Genomic DNA, 18,686 nt, shown 5'->3' on the forward strand with positions numbered 1-18,686 from the left:
AAGTATGCGACACCGTATTTGGAAAGAGAATAAAGAGACAAAACAGGATGTGACGTTTTTGCTCAGGCAGATTTTTATTTTGAATCGGCTTGTGTGGTAAACAAAGAGAGACTTGTTTAGTTCTTGTAGCCACGACTGGCTCGGCGACCGCGGGCTTTCTCGAATTTCCTGCCCTTGGAACGGACGTAGGGCCTGGAAATGACAGGTTGGTTAGTAAAAATCACTTCAAAGCCACTCCTCCACATTTAAATACATTTCAAGTCAAAATTAGCATTTTAGACCTGACGCAAGTGAGTTTACACAATTACCAGATTACTCAAAACGCCTTTTATAGACAAAGGAAGTGAAGCAGGCAATCCCAGACAAAGAAAGCTTTACACATTGATACAGACTAAAAAGAGCCTTTTGTTTGACCTTTAAGATTTTTTCAAAATAAAAATAAAATGCATTTTACAGACTAGAAGTCCCACTTTTTAAAGATAGTTTGGCCAGTTCTGCGATCAATACCCGAGAGCAACGTCAATGTTTTTCTCCTCCCTCGAACCACCGGCAGCCTCTTATGTTTTTCGACAGCTCTGTAAAACTGTTACTGTAACAGATGCCTATTAAACCTGTTGTTCTCAATTTGACTATTGTTACTTACATGTACTTCTGATAGGAAAAAAATGCCCTCCCAAAAAATGTGACTACAGTGCACCTTCTCTTCTTTGTATAAAAATACGGGGCATTTTTGTACGTCATTAAAAAAGTATAAATAATTCAAGAAATATAAAAGGCACTATTCACTAGAAACAATTTCAATAAATATGAACAGCATTGTCCCAAAATGTTGGATGGCCTATTCAAACAGTGTGCTGGTACGTACTTGGTGTGGCTGTGAGGAGTTCCAGGAGCCTTTCCAAAGTGCCTGTAGACCTCTCTGCCCTTGCGAGGACCTGAGAAAGGAAAAAAGACGGAGACCATTTTCAAACACATCCATCTCACCATGAAGCCCTTTGAGACTGCTTTAGGGTTGATGAATGAAATTGACAAAGCGCTAAATCAATTCAATAGGAGGATGAAGATGTGGCCTAGTGCCAACAATGAAAAAGAACGACACTACCTGTTCGCGTACTTAATGTTTCATGAGTCGCTTAACGGAAACGAACATTGCTATCTGGACGTATGGAACAACAGCGGCGAGGCACAAAGAACACGGGCGCAAACTGTTGCTTTGTCCTTACCAGACAGCAGCACCGTGCCTTTTCCTTTAGGTGTAGCCAAAGCCAGCTGGTCAAAGGTCATCACCTGGCCCCCGGCTTTCAGGATCCTGCGGCGAGCGTCGTCGGTCACCCTCAGAGAGCACACCTGGGGAGAACCGCGGCACGGTCACAATCGCCGCCTTAGACTTTCGGGCGACACGGGCGAGGAGAAATGCTGACCTTGAGCTTGGGAATATTCTGGATCCTGACGTCGTCCGTGATCGTCCCGACCACGACGGCGATTTTGTTGTCGCGGCCGGGCAGCTTCATCTTGCGGATCTGCAATTTAGCGGAGGACACATTAGAAAGCCATGATTGGACTAATGTCTATCATCGTCAATGGCACTGAAAGAGTGAAATGCCAAACCTTTAAAAAAAAACTAAGCACTATATTTAAAAAAAGAATAAACTAGTGTATCACCCATTCAACCTATTTTCAACTAAAAATAGCATAACACCCATTAAACCAATTTATTCCACTACTCTTGGCTGTCCAAGATATTAAAAAATAATTTTAAAAAGCTCTAATGTAAATAGTTAAAGAACTTCCAGTCATTCGATGAATAAACCAAATTGATAAAATCACCCAGAATGATACAAATTGCAAAATATAAATACTGTTATAGTTATTAACCTGAAGGAATTGATGTTTGAGGGAGAAAAAAAATCAATACAACAGTTATCGCAAGGACTACTGATAGCCATATGATTTTTAATCATTAATCATCAAGGTAGATGTCTTCCAACTGATTAGAAATTTGACTGATTAGATAATTTTTCAGAGGATTAAAATCAAGTAAAACAGACCAGGGACTAAAAATACATTTTTTTAAAGCTTTTTCTTTAACATAAACTTTCAATAAAGCTGCTGCAAAATTATAATCATATAAAAGGGTGATTTCCCTGTAGCAGAAAAAAAACACAAATCCCCTTTTCAGTTGAGCAGTATGAAAATAAGGTTGCAAAAATGTGTTGAAATAATGCATTTTACACAAACCTGGGGACTCAATGCAATAAATTGCGCTATATTATTTGTGATTTATTGGATGTTTGCTCTTTTTCCTTTTACATTATTGTTTGTTTGAAGTGTCAAACTAGCCTGTGCACCTATCATTTTGGGATCATTTTGTTACCTCAACTCATTAACTGCCATAGCAAGACATTAAACCATTCAACCAATCTTATTGAAATTTAATGTGTTATTGCCAATTGATAGATTTTAACATTAGGTGAATAGGGATTTAATGACTATTATTTAGGCAGTGGCTCCGTAGCCGTAGTTTCTTACTATTTACCCCACACAGAATTCTTACCGGCTAAATAGCCATATGGGGCCATATAGGCTATTTGACCGGTTACTGGCTAAAGAGCCACTTCCATATTTTTTTTTTAAAGCCACGATTGTCCCATACATTCTGATGTGATTTCTGTTTGGGGACATCCCAATTGACAACAAGAGCTCCAATTCATTAAAATTGACAAAACCACCCATGAATGCACATTTTTTTTGTCGCCAATGACTTCATTTTCTCCTCCCACTCCAGATAAATTGAACATGTTGCGCCGTCAATGGCATAACAAAAATGTCCAGATACATACATTTAAAAGCCTTCCTGCCCCAAAATTCAGACTTTGAGAGTGCCACTGACCAAGCGAGAAATGGAGATGGGAGGCCTGTTGCTCCTGCTCATGAAGAGCCTCTTCAGGACAACCTTGTTGAAGGATGCATTGGAACGGCGGGCCAGGAACCTGTACAACTACAAGACATTTTTATTTTAGTTGAATAATCATTTCACTGGGAGAAAAAAAAGACAATGCATTGAAAACGTTTTCAAAAGTGTCTCCATATTTCGAACTTACCTTAACCAGGAGCCTCAGGTAGATATCCTTGCTTTTTGGCTCTTTCCTGTGCACCTTACGGTCCTTATTGTGTCTGATATCGACTCCCTTTCGGAAGAATTAGACAAAATAGTTCAATATTACAATCATTCATTACGTTGCCTGCCTCTGCACTTGACTAAGTACTTAAAACCAGAGCCTTAAGTTATTGCAAGTTTTAAGTATTGAAGGAAATGGCATGCAACGCAACCTGACATGAAAAGTAGGATTTACACGTTGACTATCATGCTAGCCGCTAATTGCAGCTAATGACACCGGTAACATGGCGAGTTTATCAACAACTTTTCAATATGACATACTAGCTGACAACCAAGACGTAATAAATTTACATATTAGTCCCCCTTGTTTTTAATTCGGAGACATTTGAACGTATTTCGTGTCCAACGTCATGACTGAAGCCTGGTTGGCCGTCAGCAGCGAGAAGCGAAGCTAAATCGGTTTGCGGGGTAACGCAGCACGAAAGGCCGGTCGGATTGAAAAGTTAACCGTCCCCGTAACGAGTTAGTGTTATGATTAATAAATTAAGCAGTGTAAATTTAGAGGATGGCTACGGATAGTTTTACTGATGTGTTGTAAAAGTTGAACTTGTGCTACCTACCATCTTGGACTCGGATGGAAAAAGGGAGAGCTAAGGTCTCGCGATAAACATTGTACTGAAATCTCGCGTCTCTGATTGGTTCATACGGAAACTGCTTCCGGTAAGGACACGCAGTAACTGCGGTATTCTCAATGGCCCTCATAGCGTTGGGAAGAATCACTGCATCCATTTTCCTGCAAACGACTGTTTTATTTAAATACGACGCACTCAATTCTTTTTGATGAAATATAGGATATAAAAAACGAGTTTAAATGACTAAATAAACTTTAATATAAAAAAATCACGCTGTCATATCATTCAATACTTTCACCATGTTTAATTCATTTATGTTATTACAAAATACATTGCAACATTTGTAGCCATCACATGACACAATGTTAAGACAACCTGTTGTGTTACACAAGTTATGCATAAGTTGCATTGCTGATTTCATTAATTTTTTTTAAAAGGGATTTAAGTGTTTTCTGGTCATGAAAGTGTTTTGAAATTTATTCAAGTTTTTGGTCCTTCTGCTGTCTGAGATGACACAAGAAGACGGTAAAGACCAGAGCGACGCCTCCGAGGAACACGGTTCGAGCCACTGGCGGGACGAAAGAAAAGTTCACCGCCTGCAGTTGAAAAGAAAATGGTGGAAATGAGCAAAAGCTGGCTTGACAGGAAGCTAGAAATCCAGACCAGATCTTACCTGCATTGTTGACCAGAACACCACACCTGTCTGAAGAGACCATGTTACACCATTGTTAAATTATAAAACAACACTTGAGTGTTTACCTTGTATGATGTCCAGAATTTGTCCCTCCAGTCTTCAAGTAGATCATCTTTGCTCTCAAGTAAACTCAAACCTCAGGGGATCATAAACACAATTACAGAATATACTTCACATAAGTAGGCACAAAGAAAAATATTATATTTAGTAATGTATATATTTAATATACTATATATTTTGAAAATGGATGGATTGGACATATAGTGGGGAAAAAATCCCTCATCTCACCAACATAAAAGGCGCTGATGGTGAGCGGCGCCGCTACGATTTGATCCAGCACCACCTTCCCCGTCACGGCCTTGACTCCGCCCCCTGGCAGCATCTTCTCCAGCCAGCGCAGCCATTGGTAGTTGAAGTTGGCATGGAAACAGAAGCCCACGGTGGCCACGCGGGCCGTCTGACACCAGTCCACGCCCGTCGTGGCGTCCCCTGGGCCCAAAAACCGCTGCTGGAAAAGATCGGCCGAGGCGAACAGTGCCGTGTAGCCAACCACGTTGCCCAAGTACGGACGGGCCTTGAAGGCCAGCCAGGCCCTGTTCATGGTGGGAAAAAAAGGAAGTTACAAAAAGGAAGTCACGGCCAGGCAGGGAGAAGGCCACGACCTCCTCTCCGATTGGCTCCTGAGCACGAGGAGGAGCTGTAATCAATCTTCGCAGCGGGTCAAAGTTCAGCCTCCCTCCTGTTCAAGACGCCTGCTGATACGGCGTTTTATCCGCCAGCTGTAGAGTTAAAAAAGGAAAAAACTAAGTTGAAGGGAAAGGATTTTGGAAAATGGCTTCGTAGGAGAGAACTGTTGTCGTGATGGCTAAAACAGAAATGTAGCTAGGTAGCTAGCTAGCTAGCTAGGTGTCTACTCACGTATCCTGGGCTAAAAATAGGCTCCCGAGGAGTAAAGTCCAGTCAAATTAGAGGTATACGTAGAGTGGATTCTTTTTTGTCATCATATAATCGAAATCAGGTCATTTTTAAATTCTATTGTTTTTAAAGGAAACGGGTGAAAAAGTATTTTTTAGAACAAGTAAAAACACTACATATCACTTCTTTTGATAAAAAGCTTATTCTATTTAAAAAAAAATGCAAATATATTTTTAAAACACACAGGTTTAGAGTTAGAATAACAACAAATATTTGTTGAAAAAAAAATGTTCCCTGACCGGGAATCGAACCCGGGCCGCGGCGGTGAGAGAGGTCAGGTGGCCTTTGCCATGTATCTGGCCTGTAATTACTATACTAATGTGTGCTAAGTTTTGTCAAGAAGTCCAATTCACTTAAACTGGCTGTGAATGCTCTTTCAGTGCCATTGACGGCGCTAGACGTCCAATCCATTTTGACAGAAGTAGCTGAACGTGAATGGGGGCAAGTAATTGAACTTTTTGGGCCAAAAATAAAACCGGCTCAAACAAACCCAGCTCAAAGACTTACCTATCTATCTCTTGTATTTGTTCCAAATCGTTCCACCTGCTCCTGTGCTGCCTTGGATATGCTCAAAAAAGTGGTTTGCGGGTATTATATGGGTCAATTAAAGCCACTAGCAACTATGTCGCTTCTTCCCTTTAAAAATGCGCTAATGAGAGCCACCGTTAAGCGCGTCAATTAACAAGCAAACGGTGGGTTTTGCAGGCAAGCAGGGCTTTTGTGAGCACACACAATGGCTGAGGCGACTTTGACTTCTTTGATAATTGCCTGCGTCAGTGGATGACTCCGTGGAAGTGGGGAGTCCATTCGGGGTGGGGGCTGGGTGGGGTGCCGTACAAGAAAAGATGAGCGGCCGAGTCGCACTGATGTCATTCGGGTTGAAAGGACGCGCAAAGGTGGAGGCAGAGGACATCGCTTCTTGACAAGCAAAGGAAATAGGGCAGGCAGGTAGGTGTTTTTTTTCACTTGGTAATCTTGATTTAGGGGGAACATTTGACAAATTAATATTAAAAAATGTTGGTATTTTAGTTGTCTTGGGTGACAGGAATAGATGTCCAATCCAGTTTGACAAGCTTAGTAGTGATCTGAGGGCAAAAATGGAATAAGTAACAATTTCATGCATTTACTAAAAGATGTTTTTTCCCTATTTTTGGAATGACATTTCATTTGTACTTTGATTTTATTTAAGATTTTTTTTATAAATGTGTATCTAATGCAGTAATTTTAATTTGTTCAATTCTGACCCCAAAATGTATTTTTTACATTTATACATCTATTAATGCCCAATTTTCATGAATTCCAAATATTTAAAAAAAATCTGAAAATACATCAAATCTATCTATACATTTTAATTTAAACTATACATTTTTAAATTTTCATCTATACATTTTAGTTACTTAAATTTGACAATACTATTTTGGGGATGCTTTGCTGATTCATGCCCTCGCATTCAACACGGCAGCCATGCAAAAATCCGTCTCGGTGACCATGGAAACGGTTTCGGAGCGGGCGGTCCCTTGGGGGCGGGACTTGTACACATTTGTGACATCGGCAGCAGGTCACATGATGAGGACCCTCCAAAAACCACGCAAGAATCGCCCTTCCAAGCGGCAGGTCAACCACCGGCGCTTCCTGCATACCATGATACAGAGGTACGCACCAGTGACAAATTTGGGCATGGTCGAAATTCGAGGGACTTCATTTCTGTCTCGCCCTCCCCCAAACAGGAAGTTTGCCGACATCGAGGCGGCCAATCGCCGACTGGAGTCTGCTCTCTACTTAAAAGAAGTGAAGCCGTTGACCCCCGACCGCGAGGTCCCCCGCGAAAATCAAAGTGACAACCAAGAGAAACAAGACACGCCCTTTACAGACTGCAGTGAAAATGCCCCGCCCATTTCCCAAGCGCTCACGCCACAGCCGTTGTTCTTCGAAAGCCCGGACGATTGTTCAAACTTGACCGACTGGGCGGACATCTTGGATCTTTTCTTCGAGGACGACGAAGCCACGCGACGCGTCGACGACGGGTCGATCGCAGGTGGCCTTCCCGAGCCGCTTCCTGCGTTGTCCACCTGCCAACACGATGTGAGGTGTTCAGGGGGCGTGGCTCAGTCATTTTGGGCCCCGACTTGCCACGCCTCCCCGCATCACATTGCGACGCCCCCTCACGAAGATCACCTGACGTTTGACGACATCCTCGTGGAGTCGCTTGAATGTACGTCTTTTAACACGTTTTCTTACCAAGATCTTTACACTTAAGACAATTAATGTGGTAAAAACTAATTTTTGTCATTTTCACTTTAACTGGTAATTTTTATGCAATTGCATTTAACATTGGATGTTGGTAATAAACTAGCTAGCGCATGAAATGTGTATTTTAGTGCAGAAAATGTGTATTTTAGTGCAGACAATGTGTATTTTAGTGCAGAAAATGTGTATTTTAATCCGCCATGTGTAATTTTCCGTTACTATTTCTTAACAATTAATCTTAAAATCGACTGGCCTGAATCGTCTCACGTCCAGTAGTCGCTTGACGGAACTTTTCTTCGACAAGCTAAAAATACCTCAATTCACCTTTACAACGTCTTTTTCTTGAGTCTGTATCCGTTTTTGCTACCGCAACCAAGATGACAGCCAGTGGCGGTAGCTCCGTCCACTCTTCTTCGTTTTGTGTTTTTGCCACTTTTGCCGCTTTTCTGTCTTAATGATCTGATTTGGTGATTCTTAATGATCCCATTTACTTTGCTTTCCTTTGTACATTGTGCTTTTGCTTTGTTGTTCTGCTGCCTTTACGACTGTACTGTCTAACTTGTAACTGTTTTTTTTCCTTCTTTTTTTCTGTATGTGCATTCCCCCTTCTTGCTACTGTCACAATGAAATTTCCCGAATACGGGATGAATAAAGTTATCCAATCCAATCCAATAGACTCAAGTCAAATGTAAAACAATGTTTTACATGATGTATTTTGATATTCCAAGCGAAAACGTCTTTTCCGGTCAAATCTGTGAAATAAAGCACACGGATACAAGCAGTGAAAATCAACAACATATATTAAAGTGGACCCCGGACAGTGTTTTTATAATACAGCATGTCAATTACAAACAAACGATGAAATGGGAAAAATGCATCAAGTTGCACATTAGCGATGAGAAAACCACGAGAACAAAGAAAGAAGAAGAAAAAACCTTTGACAAGCAGCTTGCTGAGGACGAACACAACTGGATCGTGTTCGTGACTTCCACCTTTTTTTTTGTGGTTGAGAACGCACGCGCGTCGACGTGTTCGAGATGCCGATAGGGACAAAAATACCCACCGCATGTGTGCAAAGTGCATCCGTTATGCAAAGTCATCAAAACACAAAAGTCATTTGCATATTGCCCAGACATAATGACACTCAACAGAAAAAATGGCGGTCTAACAGTTAGGTCCGAGAGGATTTGGGTAGTCGAGAATATTAAATTTATCTTCATAAACCATCACGAATAATATAAATAGTAACTGCTGCAATTAAAAGTGATATTTTCAATTTGCCATCTGATCTGAACCCAATAGAGTATGCGATTTTTTTCTAATAACTGGAGACAAAAAATAATAATCACGGATCGGGGCTAATGTCCGAAAAACAGAAGCCTGTCGTATGTGAATATTAGGAATTTGAACATCGGTAAAAATTCTTGACGATCGCCGTCAATGACCAAAAACTTTTGGTCTCCATTTTACTGCATTGTATGCGTTTATTTTAATTGATTTTCAAATGTGCCAATTGAACGTGCATAAAAGCGTCATTTAAAAGTTGATGTTAACGGCCAGGGTTAAAAAAAAATCACTTTATGACCTATTTTTAGTCTATTACTTCTAATCTAATTCTACAATATTTCTATCTAGGCGTCATCCATCATGCTGGATGATGGTAAATCTATCCTATTCTACTCGTTTTATTCCCTTTTTTAAAAAAATCCGTACGCCGGCTTTCATTTAGTTTGAATGTCGAACGTATAATATATTAAGACTACATTGTGCAAGACGCCCTGCTTAAAAAAAGTTCGGCTTTGGATAGAAAAATGTCTCCTCAGTGAATCAGACTTGAGATCCGTTTATACATCAAAAAAAGTATTGATCTTAATATAAATGATATAAACTCAAATGAATGTTTCTTGTTGAATAAATTACGACTATGTGATCATGTGACGAGGCTCACGTATCATGTGGCTACTTACGGGTGGGTCCTTTTGGCTAATTTCTTCTCGGTGTGACCAAAACACGACCTTATAAAAAGTCCAGTGAACAATTTTTTTCCCCAGATTCCTAGTTTTTAACCAAATATCAATGTCTAACTCGTCTTTTTAAAGCTGCCCCTTCATTTCCGGTCAAATTAACATCAGTGGTGTGCAACCCGTGGCTCGTGGGCCCTACGTGGACCCACCAGAACATTTGATGGGGCGAATAGATGCTGGTAAAAAAGTCCAAAAACTGAATAAATAGCAAATAGGGACTCTGAGATAAGTTAGCAAAGCATCTGAATTTACGTGTTGCGAATTTGAATCGCGGCGTCATTTCGTACGTTACGTCGCCGTTAAAGTTAAAAAAAAACATCCATTAAAATCTCATTTCTTTGCACTTGTCGAAGGAAAAAAATCAATTCATTGACTTAGATATTAAACTAGTGTTGTGTGTGCGTGTGTGTGTGTGTGCGTGGTACATCACTGTTGTACGTTGTTGACAGTGTAGGGGGGCGGATTAGGGTCCAGGTTCTGCTCAGAGGACGGAGTGGGGGTTCGAGGAATTAGCGAAGACGGCGAGGCAGGTGGCTCTTCGGAATCGGAGTTGTCCAACGAGTAGTCCTCCACCAGGGCGCGACGTCCGCGCATCGCTAGCGGCAAGGGAGCGCGCCTGCATGGCCAAAAAAAAGCTCTTCATTAGTGATGTCCCGATCCGATACTGGATCTCGGCAATCCAAATGAGTATCGGATTTGGTCACAAGATCCAATTCCATTCAGGATTCAAACATTTTCAGCTATCATTTTTGGCTGCTGTATATCTAACTACCGTATTTTCACGACTATATGGCGCATCGCATTTAAAGGCGCAGTGTGAGTAACGAGTGCTATTTCTGTATTTGACACACACAAGACGCATCACATTTAAAGGCACACCCACTAGATGGTGCTGCGCTAAAGGGAATGTCAACAAAACAGTCAGCCAAACTTTATTAATAGATTACAAACCAAAGTCGTCATTAATCGAGTCAGTAATTTCTGCCTTCCTGAAAGCTCGGACCACAGTTGAAACTTCCACTGGGAATGACCACCAACATAGAATTAATGTGCTACAATATTGGATGGTGTACCCTATCGACTGATTTATTTTATTTTATCGTGATAACAATTTTAGTATTGGTCCATATATAAAGCGCACTGGATTATAAGGCGCCCTGTCTATTTTGGAGGAAATGTAAGACTTTTAACTGCGCCTTATAGTTGTGAAAATACGGTACTCGGCAACCATGTCCGCCATGTGGGACTACTCGTCTTTAAAAATTAATGATATTACCAGAGTATCGCTTCATTATTAAAAACAGAGCATTTAATACCAGCAGTAACCACTTTACTACACAAATATGATTCAATTTCAATTTGAAATAATACTGATAAAATATAGGCATCGACTGCGATTGGCTGGCGACCAATTCAGGGCGTCCCCCACCTAGAGGCAACTGGGATAGGCTCCAGCACCCCCCTCCCCCACGACCCTAGTGATGATAATGAATGAATTAATAGATGTATTGGATCAGAAAAAAAAAATAATAATAATCAGCATCTGGACATAATAAAGCAGAACAAAAAAACACAATGACCTACTGCTCTTGTCTCCGTTCGGGGACGCTGAATGGTGGGTGGGGTGACGTGGACAGATGGGACAGTGTTAGATGAAGACAAATGGATGCGATGAAAAGGAGGAGCAAAGTAAAAGAATGTTAATGTCAAGGGATAACTTCAAAGGCGGAGTTAATGAACAGGTAAACTGGGGGTCCGGGGGGGGGGCGTGTGTTGCAGGTACCTGAGCTGGTTGCGCAGGGTGGTGATTTCGCGCATCCTGCTCTGGCTGTTTTCCGTCAGCTCCTCCAGTTCTCGTTGCAACTTCCTCTTCTGCGCGTTGGAGCGCGAGTTCTCCTCCTCTACTTCTTCCAGTTGACGCTTCAACTGCCTCAGGCGAACCATGGATTTGTCCATCTACCAAAGAGACACAACAATGGCCACCATAAGTCCATTTTTGCATCGTTTACCACATTGGCAATGACATGCAAACTGAAACCAAAACCGCCGTTTGAATGCTATGGTGAAATTTGGCCGGAATCGTACTCTTCGGGGCCTACATTTCTACTAGAATTCTTCCCACAGAACACGTCATCGATTTCAACTATGCAGAGGCAAACCGTGACATAAATATTTTTTATTGTAAACCTTCAATAGTGATGAATCATTTATTTTCGAATACTCTGTCAAGATCATTTAATGAGTGTACAAAAACATTAAAGAAACGTTATGCATTACAGCATCTTGTTAAAATAGAAAAAATGCCACGGAAACACAATGTTATCCACGCTCCAGCCTGAATACAGTGGTACCTCGAGATACGGGCTTAAGTCATTCCGGGACTGAGCTCATATGTCGATATTCTCATAACTCAAATGAACGTTTCCCAGTGAAATGAACTAAAAACAAATGAATTTGTTCCAACCCTGTGAAAAAACACCAAAAACAGGATATTGGATTGGAACAAAATGTTTTATTTCTTCTAATTTGCCATCTATTAACAAAGTAACACATAACTAGTGGTTTAATATTACTAAAATGTGTTTAATAGTACTAAAATTATATGGATTTCGAAGGGGGGAAAGAGAGATGGGGGCGGAGAGGGGGGCGCTTTTTGCACGGCAACACGCTCGTAACATAACATAAACAAATTTAAATGAACTTGGATTACGATGCAGACACATTCAAAAATAAGTTGAATCTAACCTTACACTAAACTTAATTCTAATTTTGTATTTAAGTTTGATACCGGCCGGGTTGGCTGTATTTGCCCCGCCTCCACCCTGACTTTCTCGATCGATGTGCTGTTTGCTTTTGTATTCCCTTCAAAATATTCCGAAAATGATGCACACAAATGTCCTCACAATAGGATAACGCACGACCACTTGCAAACGAGAAGTAGAATATACTCCTAAAACTAGCGATCGCTACGCCATTCGCGCTGAGTGACGGGAAAAAAAACACAGAAAAAAATGCAACGCTCCGCCCAGTGCTCGTAGATATCTGTTATACACGAAAGAGATGCGGCAACAATGGCAAAAAAAGATGATAAACAATGATAAACAGCCTCTCATGTCTTGGCCACCTGGCTTTCTCGCATCTGGAAATTTTTCTCGTATTTCGAGATAATTATTTGCTCGAAATTTTACTGGTATCTCGAAATGCTCGTATGTCGAGGTACCACTGTAATCCTATTAGCATTTACCTGGTCTCTGTATTGGTCGGCGTGCCTCCTCTCATCTTCCGCCTGCATCAACACCTCCTTCAGTTTCTTCTCAGTTTTCCTCACCTGCTTGTTGGCCATGCCGCGCTCCCTAGCAGAGCAAAATATGGATGACTGCGCATTTTCAGAGCGTGGAAGCGTTTGGCTGGCTCACTGTCGCTCTTGTTCTAGCTGCTCCTCCATCGATTCAATTTTGGCCTCCAGGGCGGCGACGCTGAGCCTGTGTTTGCCCCGGACCGTGCCCTCCAACTCCTCCAGCCGCGTCTTCATGTCCTTGTTGTGGCGCTCCAGCTGCTCCCGCGCCGCCTCGGCCTTCTGAGCCAGCGTTCTCTCGCCTTGCAGCTGAACGGTCAGCGCCTCCACCTGCACCAGAGAAATCCAGTTCATTTTCGCCATCAGAGCTGCAACAAAGGATCATTTATAGACCAATCGGACGATTCGTCGGATGGATGGCACTTTTTTTTGGCAATAATAGTAGCAATAAACAAGTTTTTCAGCATCCTTGAAGTAAAAATGACATCAACATGAATGACTAGTTCCTTCAAAAATAATATTTAGCGTTCAAAAGTACAGAAAACTTGTTCAAGTGTTTAGTTAAATAAAGGTTCTGAGAATTAAAAAAAAAGGCTCAGGCGAAAATGATGTGGATTCAATTTTTTTTGAAGTGCTGCTGTTTGAAATTTTTCTCTCTCTACTGATATAAATGATGAATTACTTGTTCGAACTAAAATTCTTTAAATAAAGAATAAAGAATGCAGCACCAATTATAAAAAAGTGCATGAGTTTGAACACTTTGATCTACAGATCATCAACTGTACACTTTATAAATATATATATATATATATAAAAATATATATATATATATATATAAATATATATATATATATATTTTCTTCAGTGCTGAGTCCGTGGATTTTCACATTTTTATGAACTTTAAAAAAATAGAAAATCAGATTTTTTTCTCTTCAGTGCTGAGTCCTCGTAGCAAGCGGAAGACAGCAGAGTTGCTCCCGCTTGTGAGTTTCAGCGTGGATTTTCACATTTTTATGAACTTAAATCATTTTTAAAAAATTCCCCAGAAAAAAATCCACCATGTAGTGAAAGTTGAACCGTCAAATGGCGAGGGTTTACCGTACCCGCAAATAGTTGCCGACAAGAATCAATTTCGACAACAAATACAGTTACACTAGTTAATTTCCAAGTGAACAAACCTGTAGCGCCATCTTCCTTTGTCTCTCCGACAGAAGCTCGGCGTTGGTCTGCTCTTCCTCCAGCTCTTCCTCCAGCTGGCCCACTCGCATTTCTAACCTGCGCTTCTCTTCAAATAGCGCCGTCCTGCAAGAACGCCTCACCTCAAATAACCGTTTGACGTGAGGCGTTCCAAAAGACGGACACCCGATACAGACTTTCCGGAGCTGTTGTTGACCATGTCGTCGGCCAATTCGTCTCTCTCCTGCTGAGCCTGTCTTCTCTGTCGGTCGGATACGGTCAGCTCCTGTTCGTACAAACGTTAGCCACGTTAGCCATGTTAGCTTAAAAGCGCTAAGGCAAGGGTGTCGAACTTGGGTTGGTTCGCGGGCCGCATTAACGTTAACTCGATTTCATGTGGGCCGGACCATTTTAGATATAATATTTAGATATTAAAAAAAAAAAAACAGATCAAAAGCCCTAAATATTCAGTTTTTCATAGATCTAAAACAATGTTTATTTGAGCTTTTTTAAGGGAAAACGTCTTTTAAACATTTGTTTTTCATTTTAAAAGGAAAGAAAATATATATTTTTAATTGTGTTCAATATTAAAGTGGAAAAAAGAAAATATTTGTATATATTTATTTTTAGATTTTACAAAATGCTTTTTGAACTAAAAACACAAAAGAAAAAAATTGGATTAAAAAATGCAATTATTGATTTAAAAAGGGGAAAAATCAGGAAATATAATCTATAATAATCTTCATTTGAATTTGATCCTAAAACAGAAAATTGGCCCTCATGATTTACTTTCTTGGGCCGCCCAAAATGATGTGGCGGGCCAGATTTGGCCCCCGGGCCGTCACTTTGACACCAGCGCGCTAAGGCTAACGCCGCGTTTCGAGTGGCCGCGTTTTGACTTTGAGCGGATAGAACTCGGTACGTACCTCGGTGAGCTGCAGGACTTCCGCCTCGAGCGTTTGAATTTTCTTATCATTGTCTTTGGATTGCGCGATGACCTCGTCGCGAGTAATCTTGGACTCGTCCAGCTCCCGAAGCGCTTCCTTCAGTTGAGCCTGAGACAAATACACGCAAATATTTCGGACCGCATCAAAGTGGGGTGAATGGCGTCACCACGGACGGGAGTTGCGATTTGTGACCTGGAGTTTGCGCAGGTGCTTGACGGCCTCCTCCTTGCTGCGGCTGGATGTTTCCACCTGAGCTTCCGAGTCCTGCAGTTCCACTTCCAGTTGCTTCTTGGTCAGGACGGCCTGGGAGCGCTGACTGCGCTCCTCTTCCAACTGGATCTCCAGTTCCCGCACCTGATGACAAATGTCCAAACAACTGACTAACCCAGACATGGGCAAACTACGGCCCGCGGGCCATATACGGCCCCTTAGGCTTTTTAATCCGGCCCGCTGACGTTGTCCAAATTATAGTAAAAATCAATGACCTCATTCATTTCCCTTTGCCCTGCAATAACCTCGTTTCGCCGATAGATGACGCACTAGTCTAGACCTTTGTTGGAGTGTAACTTGGAGAACAACAACACAGTTCCCACTGAAATGTGAATTTCTCTACTGTGTTAAAAATAGCAACTTGCACATGTACGCACAGCAGCAGAACAGTAGCTTAATTAACATGCCGCCCATCACTCTCAATTTAAAGACTGCTTTCTTTCGTTGAATAATAATATGTTCTTAATGTCGAAAGTACATTTGAAAATAATTTTTCACCTTCAATTGTGTCCTTTTTCTTACATTTCAATCCCCAAGTTTGATAAATTACATTGCATGTCCAAATGCTCCTGGCCCGGCCCCTCTGTCAAATTTTAGTATCCATTCTGGCCCGCAAGTCAAAAAGTTTGCCCACCCCTGGACTAACCTCTCAACGCCGACTGTAATAACGAACCCTACGCTTACCGTAGCCGCCTCCGCGAATAAGCCGCACCCTAAAATCCACAAATTTGACAATTTCTCTCACATAAGACGTTCACGTTTTATGCAAGATGTTTCTTTTCATTAAATTCTTAGACGTCAAAATAAATTTTATTTGGCATTCAATCTGTTTATCTTTTCTCTATTTTAAAATAAATAACTGGCGTAATGGCATTTTGCGCATGTCAAGTCTAATTTGTGCGCATTTAAGCCGTACCCTCGATTCAGTCATCATTTTTTTTAGTGACAAATGTGGCGTATAGGCGAGAAAATACGGTAAGTAGAAATTGCTAAATTGCTATATAGAGCTATTAGCATATTTTTTAGACTCTCTTGACGAATCCATCACGCTGAATGAACCCTGCAAATTGTAGTGAGGTGCATTATTGTGGCTTACAGCCAATAAAATGAGTCTTTAATCCTTAAAAAGAAGAATAAATGAGCCATGTCTACCTGCTTGCTGAGGGCCCTCCTCTTCTCCTCTCCCTTCTCCTCACTACTGCTGAGCTCCCTCTCGAACTGAGCCTTCAGCGCCTGCAAGGTGACCTCCAGCCTCAGCCTGGAGTTCTCCGCCTCCGTTAGCTCCTCTTCCAGCTCCATGGTCTGAGTATGGAGGCTCTCCGCTTCCGCTTCCAGGGCCCTGCGGGTTCTCTCCAGCTCGTGGACCTGAGCGTGACAAAATTAGAGCGCAAGCTCAAAACACAAGAATAGCGTGTTCAAATAGAAATAATATGGAAGGAAAAGCCTTACATTCTTGCCAACGTCATCCTGCTGGTTGACTAGTTGTTCCATTTCCATGCGAAGCTGCTTGTTGGACCTCTCCAGCTCATCTCTCTGGTCTTGGGTTTCCTACACGTAAGTTGATTATTTGTTAGTGACTCAGAGATACTCAATGTAGGGATGCGGGCATTGATCGTTTGAGAAATCAGACATCTATGGGATAATTAGCTCAATTAATAGAGTATAGCCGTACACTTCGCATTCGTAATGTACCCACAGAAAGTAGAACGCAGACTGTGACTGCCTGGATCACGATTAGCCACTCGCAGCTAGCGCTAGCCTCGTGCTAATTAGCACGATATGAGAACGATATGAACGAATGTCAAAATGTGGCCATGGTGGACGAAAGTTATGTCAAATTCACTGTCACCGCCAGAGGGCAGTGTATCCCCCCCTAAACCAATACAACTAAATATAACAATGCCACTCCAATGAGCTTTTCCTACTCAAACTACTCCATTTAATCAATTAATATTGCACTGTAGCTAGCCCTCACGTGCTGCTAACCACTTTAATCATTTTCTATTGTATATAAATCTTTTTTATGACTTGTGTACTCTAAGGTGAGCCTTTAAATATCATTGTACTTGTATAATGACAATGAAGGCGTTCAATTCAATTCATCGTTGCGGCACTAATCCCGATTTTCCAAGCGAATGAAATACCTGCAGAGCTCTGGACAAGGCCAGATGACGCGTCTCCTTCTCTCGACTGTCGGCTTCTGCTCGGTCCTTCTCCTCGGCCAGACGAGTGCTTACTGCTTTCTCCTCGGCCACGCACTGCCAACAAGTAACGAGGCACGCTTGAGTGCCGGATACGGCTTTTGTGCGGGTGTTTTAGGTAGTAACTGCTCCCTACCTGGTCGAATTTCTTCTGCCTCTTCTCCAGAGCGGTGCAGTTCTGCCTCTCGCGTTGCAGGGCCAGAGTCAAGTCCTCAATCTCCTCCCTCAGGCGCTCGCGCTGCCTTTCCACGCGATCCTTCTCCTCCTCCCGCTGTTTCTCCCTTTGCATGGTGGCGTCCAGCTCCCTCTGAATCTTCCTGCGGGACTCTTCGCTGCTCTCCGCCGTGCCGTTCACCTCCTCCACATGCTTGCGCATCTCGGACAGCTGGGAAACGGAGAGATCGGAAGGTTATTTGGGAAAAGGGGTGTTGGACTTGGGTTACTCTTGAAAAGTAACTTTTCAGGTTTTATGTGACACATTTGTACTGGTCTACAGGCAAAATGCTTCCTGGGTAAAAGTAGTGAGACTAAATTTGGAGCACTAAAAAAAGTGTCATTTGGCTAGTTTTGGAGATTGTTTAGCTAGCGGTTACTGCTGATTAAAATGATAAAATGTCTATAAAGGAGTTTAAAAAAACTTCCATGTATTTGATAATTGAGTTCAGTTTGAGTGTGGTCAACGAGGCCGGTACTCGGCCGTTTGGTCGCCGGACGTTTGGTCGCCCGGAAGGTTATTGATAATTACCATTTACAATTGTTGCTCAAATTCCCTAAATACAAACTGCGAATTATTATTTTGTCATACTTAATGCCCTATTAATTATTAGGCTAAAGAAAAGTTCCAAATTTCCCGGACTTTTGTGTTTTGTTGGAGAACTTGTTAAGACCCTGACTGACGTCCCTCCCTAAGGGGACAACTCATGTACATACAAACTCTTCTACACTCACATGTCTGCTCAGTGAAACTGCCCAGTGCCATTGTTGGCTTTGATTGATGCGTAGACCGTGTTGTTTTACCTTGTTTTGTCACCGGACGTTTGGTCGCCGGTCTTTTGGTCGCCGGTTGTTTGGGTCCAGGCGACCAAACGTCTGCGACCAAACGTCCGG

The 18,686-nt window shown here is 41.9% G+C and overlaps 4 protein-coding genes across 11 annotated transcripts in view; 1 reads left to right on the forward strand and 3 right to left on the reverse strand.

Annotated features, from left to right (window-relative positions):
* Nucleotides 1–50: 50 nt before the first annotated feature.
* rpl18 (ribosomal protein L18) lies at nucleotides 51–3,815 on the reverse strand. The gene is made up of 7 exons (XM_077598449.1): nucleotides 3,739–3,815; nucleotides 3,102–3,188; nucleotides 2,891–2,998; nucleotides 1,422–1,520; nucleotides 1,224–1,347; nucleotides 866–935; nucleotides 51–192 (listed from the first exon to the last, which is right to left on the reverse strand). Exons 1-7 carry the CDS (start codon nucleotides 3,739–3,741, stop codon nucleotides 117–119), a joined length of 567 nt encoding a protein of 188 aa, XP_077454575.1. The 5' UTR covers nucleotides 3,742–3,815; the 3' UTR covers nucleotides 51–116.
* Nucleotides 3,816–4,029: 214 nt separating this feature from the next.
* LOC144073403 (mpv17-like protein) lies at nucleotides 4,030–5,367 on the reverse strand. Its single transcript, XM_077599180.1, has 4 exons — nucleotides 4,733–5,367; nucleotides 4,510–4,580; nucleotides 4,424–4,453; nucleotides 4,030–4,346 (listed from the first exon to the last, which is right to left on the reverse strand). The coding sequence occupies exons 1-4, from the start codon at nucleotides 5,043–5,045 to the stop codon at nucleotides 4,227–4,229; spliced, it is 534 nt and encodes a 177-aa protein (XP_077455306.1). The 5' UTR covers nucleotides 5,046–5,367; the 3' UTR covers nucleotides 4,030–4,226.
* Nucleotides 5,368–6,303: 936 nt separating this feature from the next.
* c16h19orf85 (chromosome 16 C19orf85 homolog) lies at nucleotides 6,304–7,675 on the forward strand. Its single transcript, XM_077598134.1, has 3 exons — nucleotides 6,304–6,367; nucleotides 6,882–7,071; nucleotides 7,147–7,675. Exons 2-3 carry the CDS (start codon nucleotides 6,884–6,886, stop codon nucleotides 7,673–7,675), a joined length of 717 nt encoding a protein of 238 aa, XP_077454260.1. The 5' UTR covers nucleotides 6,304–6,367; nucleotides 6,882–6,883.
* A 773-nt stretch (nucleotides 7,676–8,448) lies between these two features.
* The window catches only part of myh14 (myosin, heavy chain 14, non-muscle), a 37,708-nt gene continuing 27,470 nt past the window's right edge, over nucleotides 8,449–18,686 (reverse strand). For 6 of the 8 annotated variants that reach the window (XM_077597784.1, XM_077597791.1, XM_077597789.1 and 3 more), the window contains 13 exons: nucleotides 17,716–17,964; nucleotides 17,523–17,636; nucleotides 16,828–16,926; nucleotides 16,531–16,743; nucleotides 15,301–15,462; nucleotides 15,088–15,216; nucleotides 14,359–14,447; nucleotides 14,164–14,287; nucleotides 13,107–13,315; nucleotides 12,935–13,043; nucleotides 11,474–11,646; nucleotides 11,275–11,298; nucleotides 8,449–10,306 (listed from right to left, as the gene is read on the reverse strand). In XM_077597784.1, coding sequence (XP_077453910.1) covers nucleotides 10,117–10,306; nucleotides 11,275–11,298; nucleotides 11,474–11,646; nucleotides 12,935–13,043; nucleotides 13,107–13,315; nucleotides 14,164–14,287; nucleotides 14,359–14,447; nucleotides 15,088–15,216; nucleotides 15,301–15,462; nucleotides 16,531–16,743; nucleotides 16,828–16,926; nucleotides 17,523–17,636; nucleotides 17,716–17,964 — 1,884 coding nt within the window. In that variant the 3' untranslated portion in view covers nucleotides 8,449–10,116. Of the gene's footprint in view, nucleotides 10,307–11,270; nucleotides 11,299–11,473; nucleotides 11,647–12,934; nucleotides 13,044–13,106; nucleotides 13,316–14,163; nucleotides 14,288–14,358; nucleotides 14,448–15,087; nucleotides 15,217–15,300; nucleotides 15,463–16,530; nucleotides 16,744–16,827; nucleotides 16,927–17,522; nucleotides 17,637–17,715; nucleotides 17,965–18,686 lie in introns of all 8 variants that reach the window. The other 2 variants (XM_077597792.1, XM_077597786.1) reach the window with 2 other exon arrangements.

The sequence above is a fragment of the Stigmatopora argus genome, chromosome 4 (genome assembly GCF_051989625.1).
Source record: "Stigmatopora argus isolate UIUO_Sarg chromosome 4, RoL_Sarg_1.0, whole genome shotgun sequence".
NCBI classification, from domain to species: Eukaryota; Metazoa; Chordata; class Actinopteri; order Syngnathiformes; family Syngnathidae; genus Stigmatopora; species Stigmatopora argus.

Coding starts and splice junctions, on each gene's coding strand:
- rpl18 (XM_077598449.1), bottom strand. Junction 2,999..3,101: donor ACCTGAGGCTCCTGGTTAAG/GTAAGTTCGAAA, acceptor AATGTCTTGTAG/TTGTACAGGTTCCTGGCCCG. Junction 193..865: donor ACTCCTCACAGCCACACCAA/GTACGTACCAGC, acceptor TGTCATTTCCAG/GCCCTACGTCCGTTCCAAGG.
- LOC144073403 (XM_077599180.1), bottom strand. CDS start 5,045: ATGAACAGGGCCTGGCTGGCCTTCAAGGCCCGTCCGTACTTGGGCAAC. Junction 4,454..4,509: donor AATTCTGGACATCATACAAG/GTAAACACTCAA, acceptor TGGTCTCTTCAG/ACAGGTGTGGTGTTCTGGTC. Junction 4,347..4,423: donor TGTTCTGGTCAACAATGCAG/GTAAGATCTGGT, acceptor TTTCAACTGCAG/GCGGTGAACTTTTCTTTCGT.
- c16h19orf85 (XM_077598134.1), top strand. CDS start 6,884: ATGCAAAAATCCGTCTCGGTGACCATGGAAACGGTTTCGGAGCGGGCG. Junction 7,072..7,146: donor CTGCATACCATGATACAGAG/GTACGCACCAGT, acceptor TCCCCCAAACAG/GAAGTTTGCCGACATCGAGG.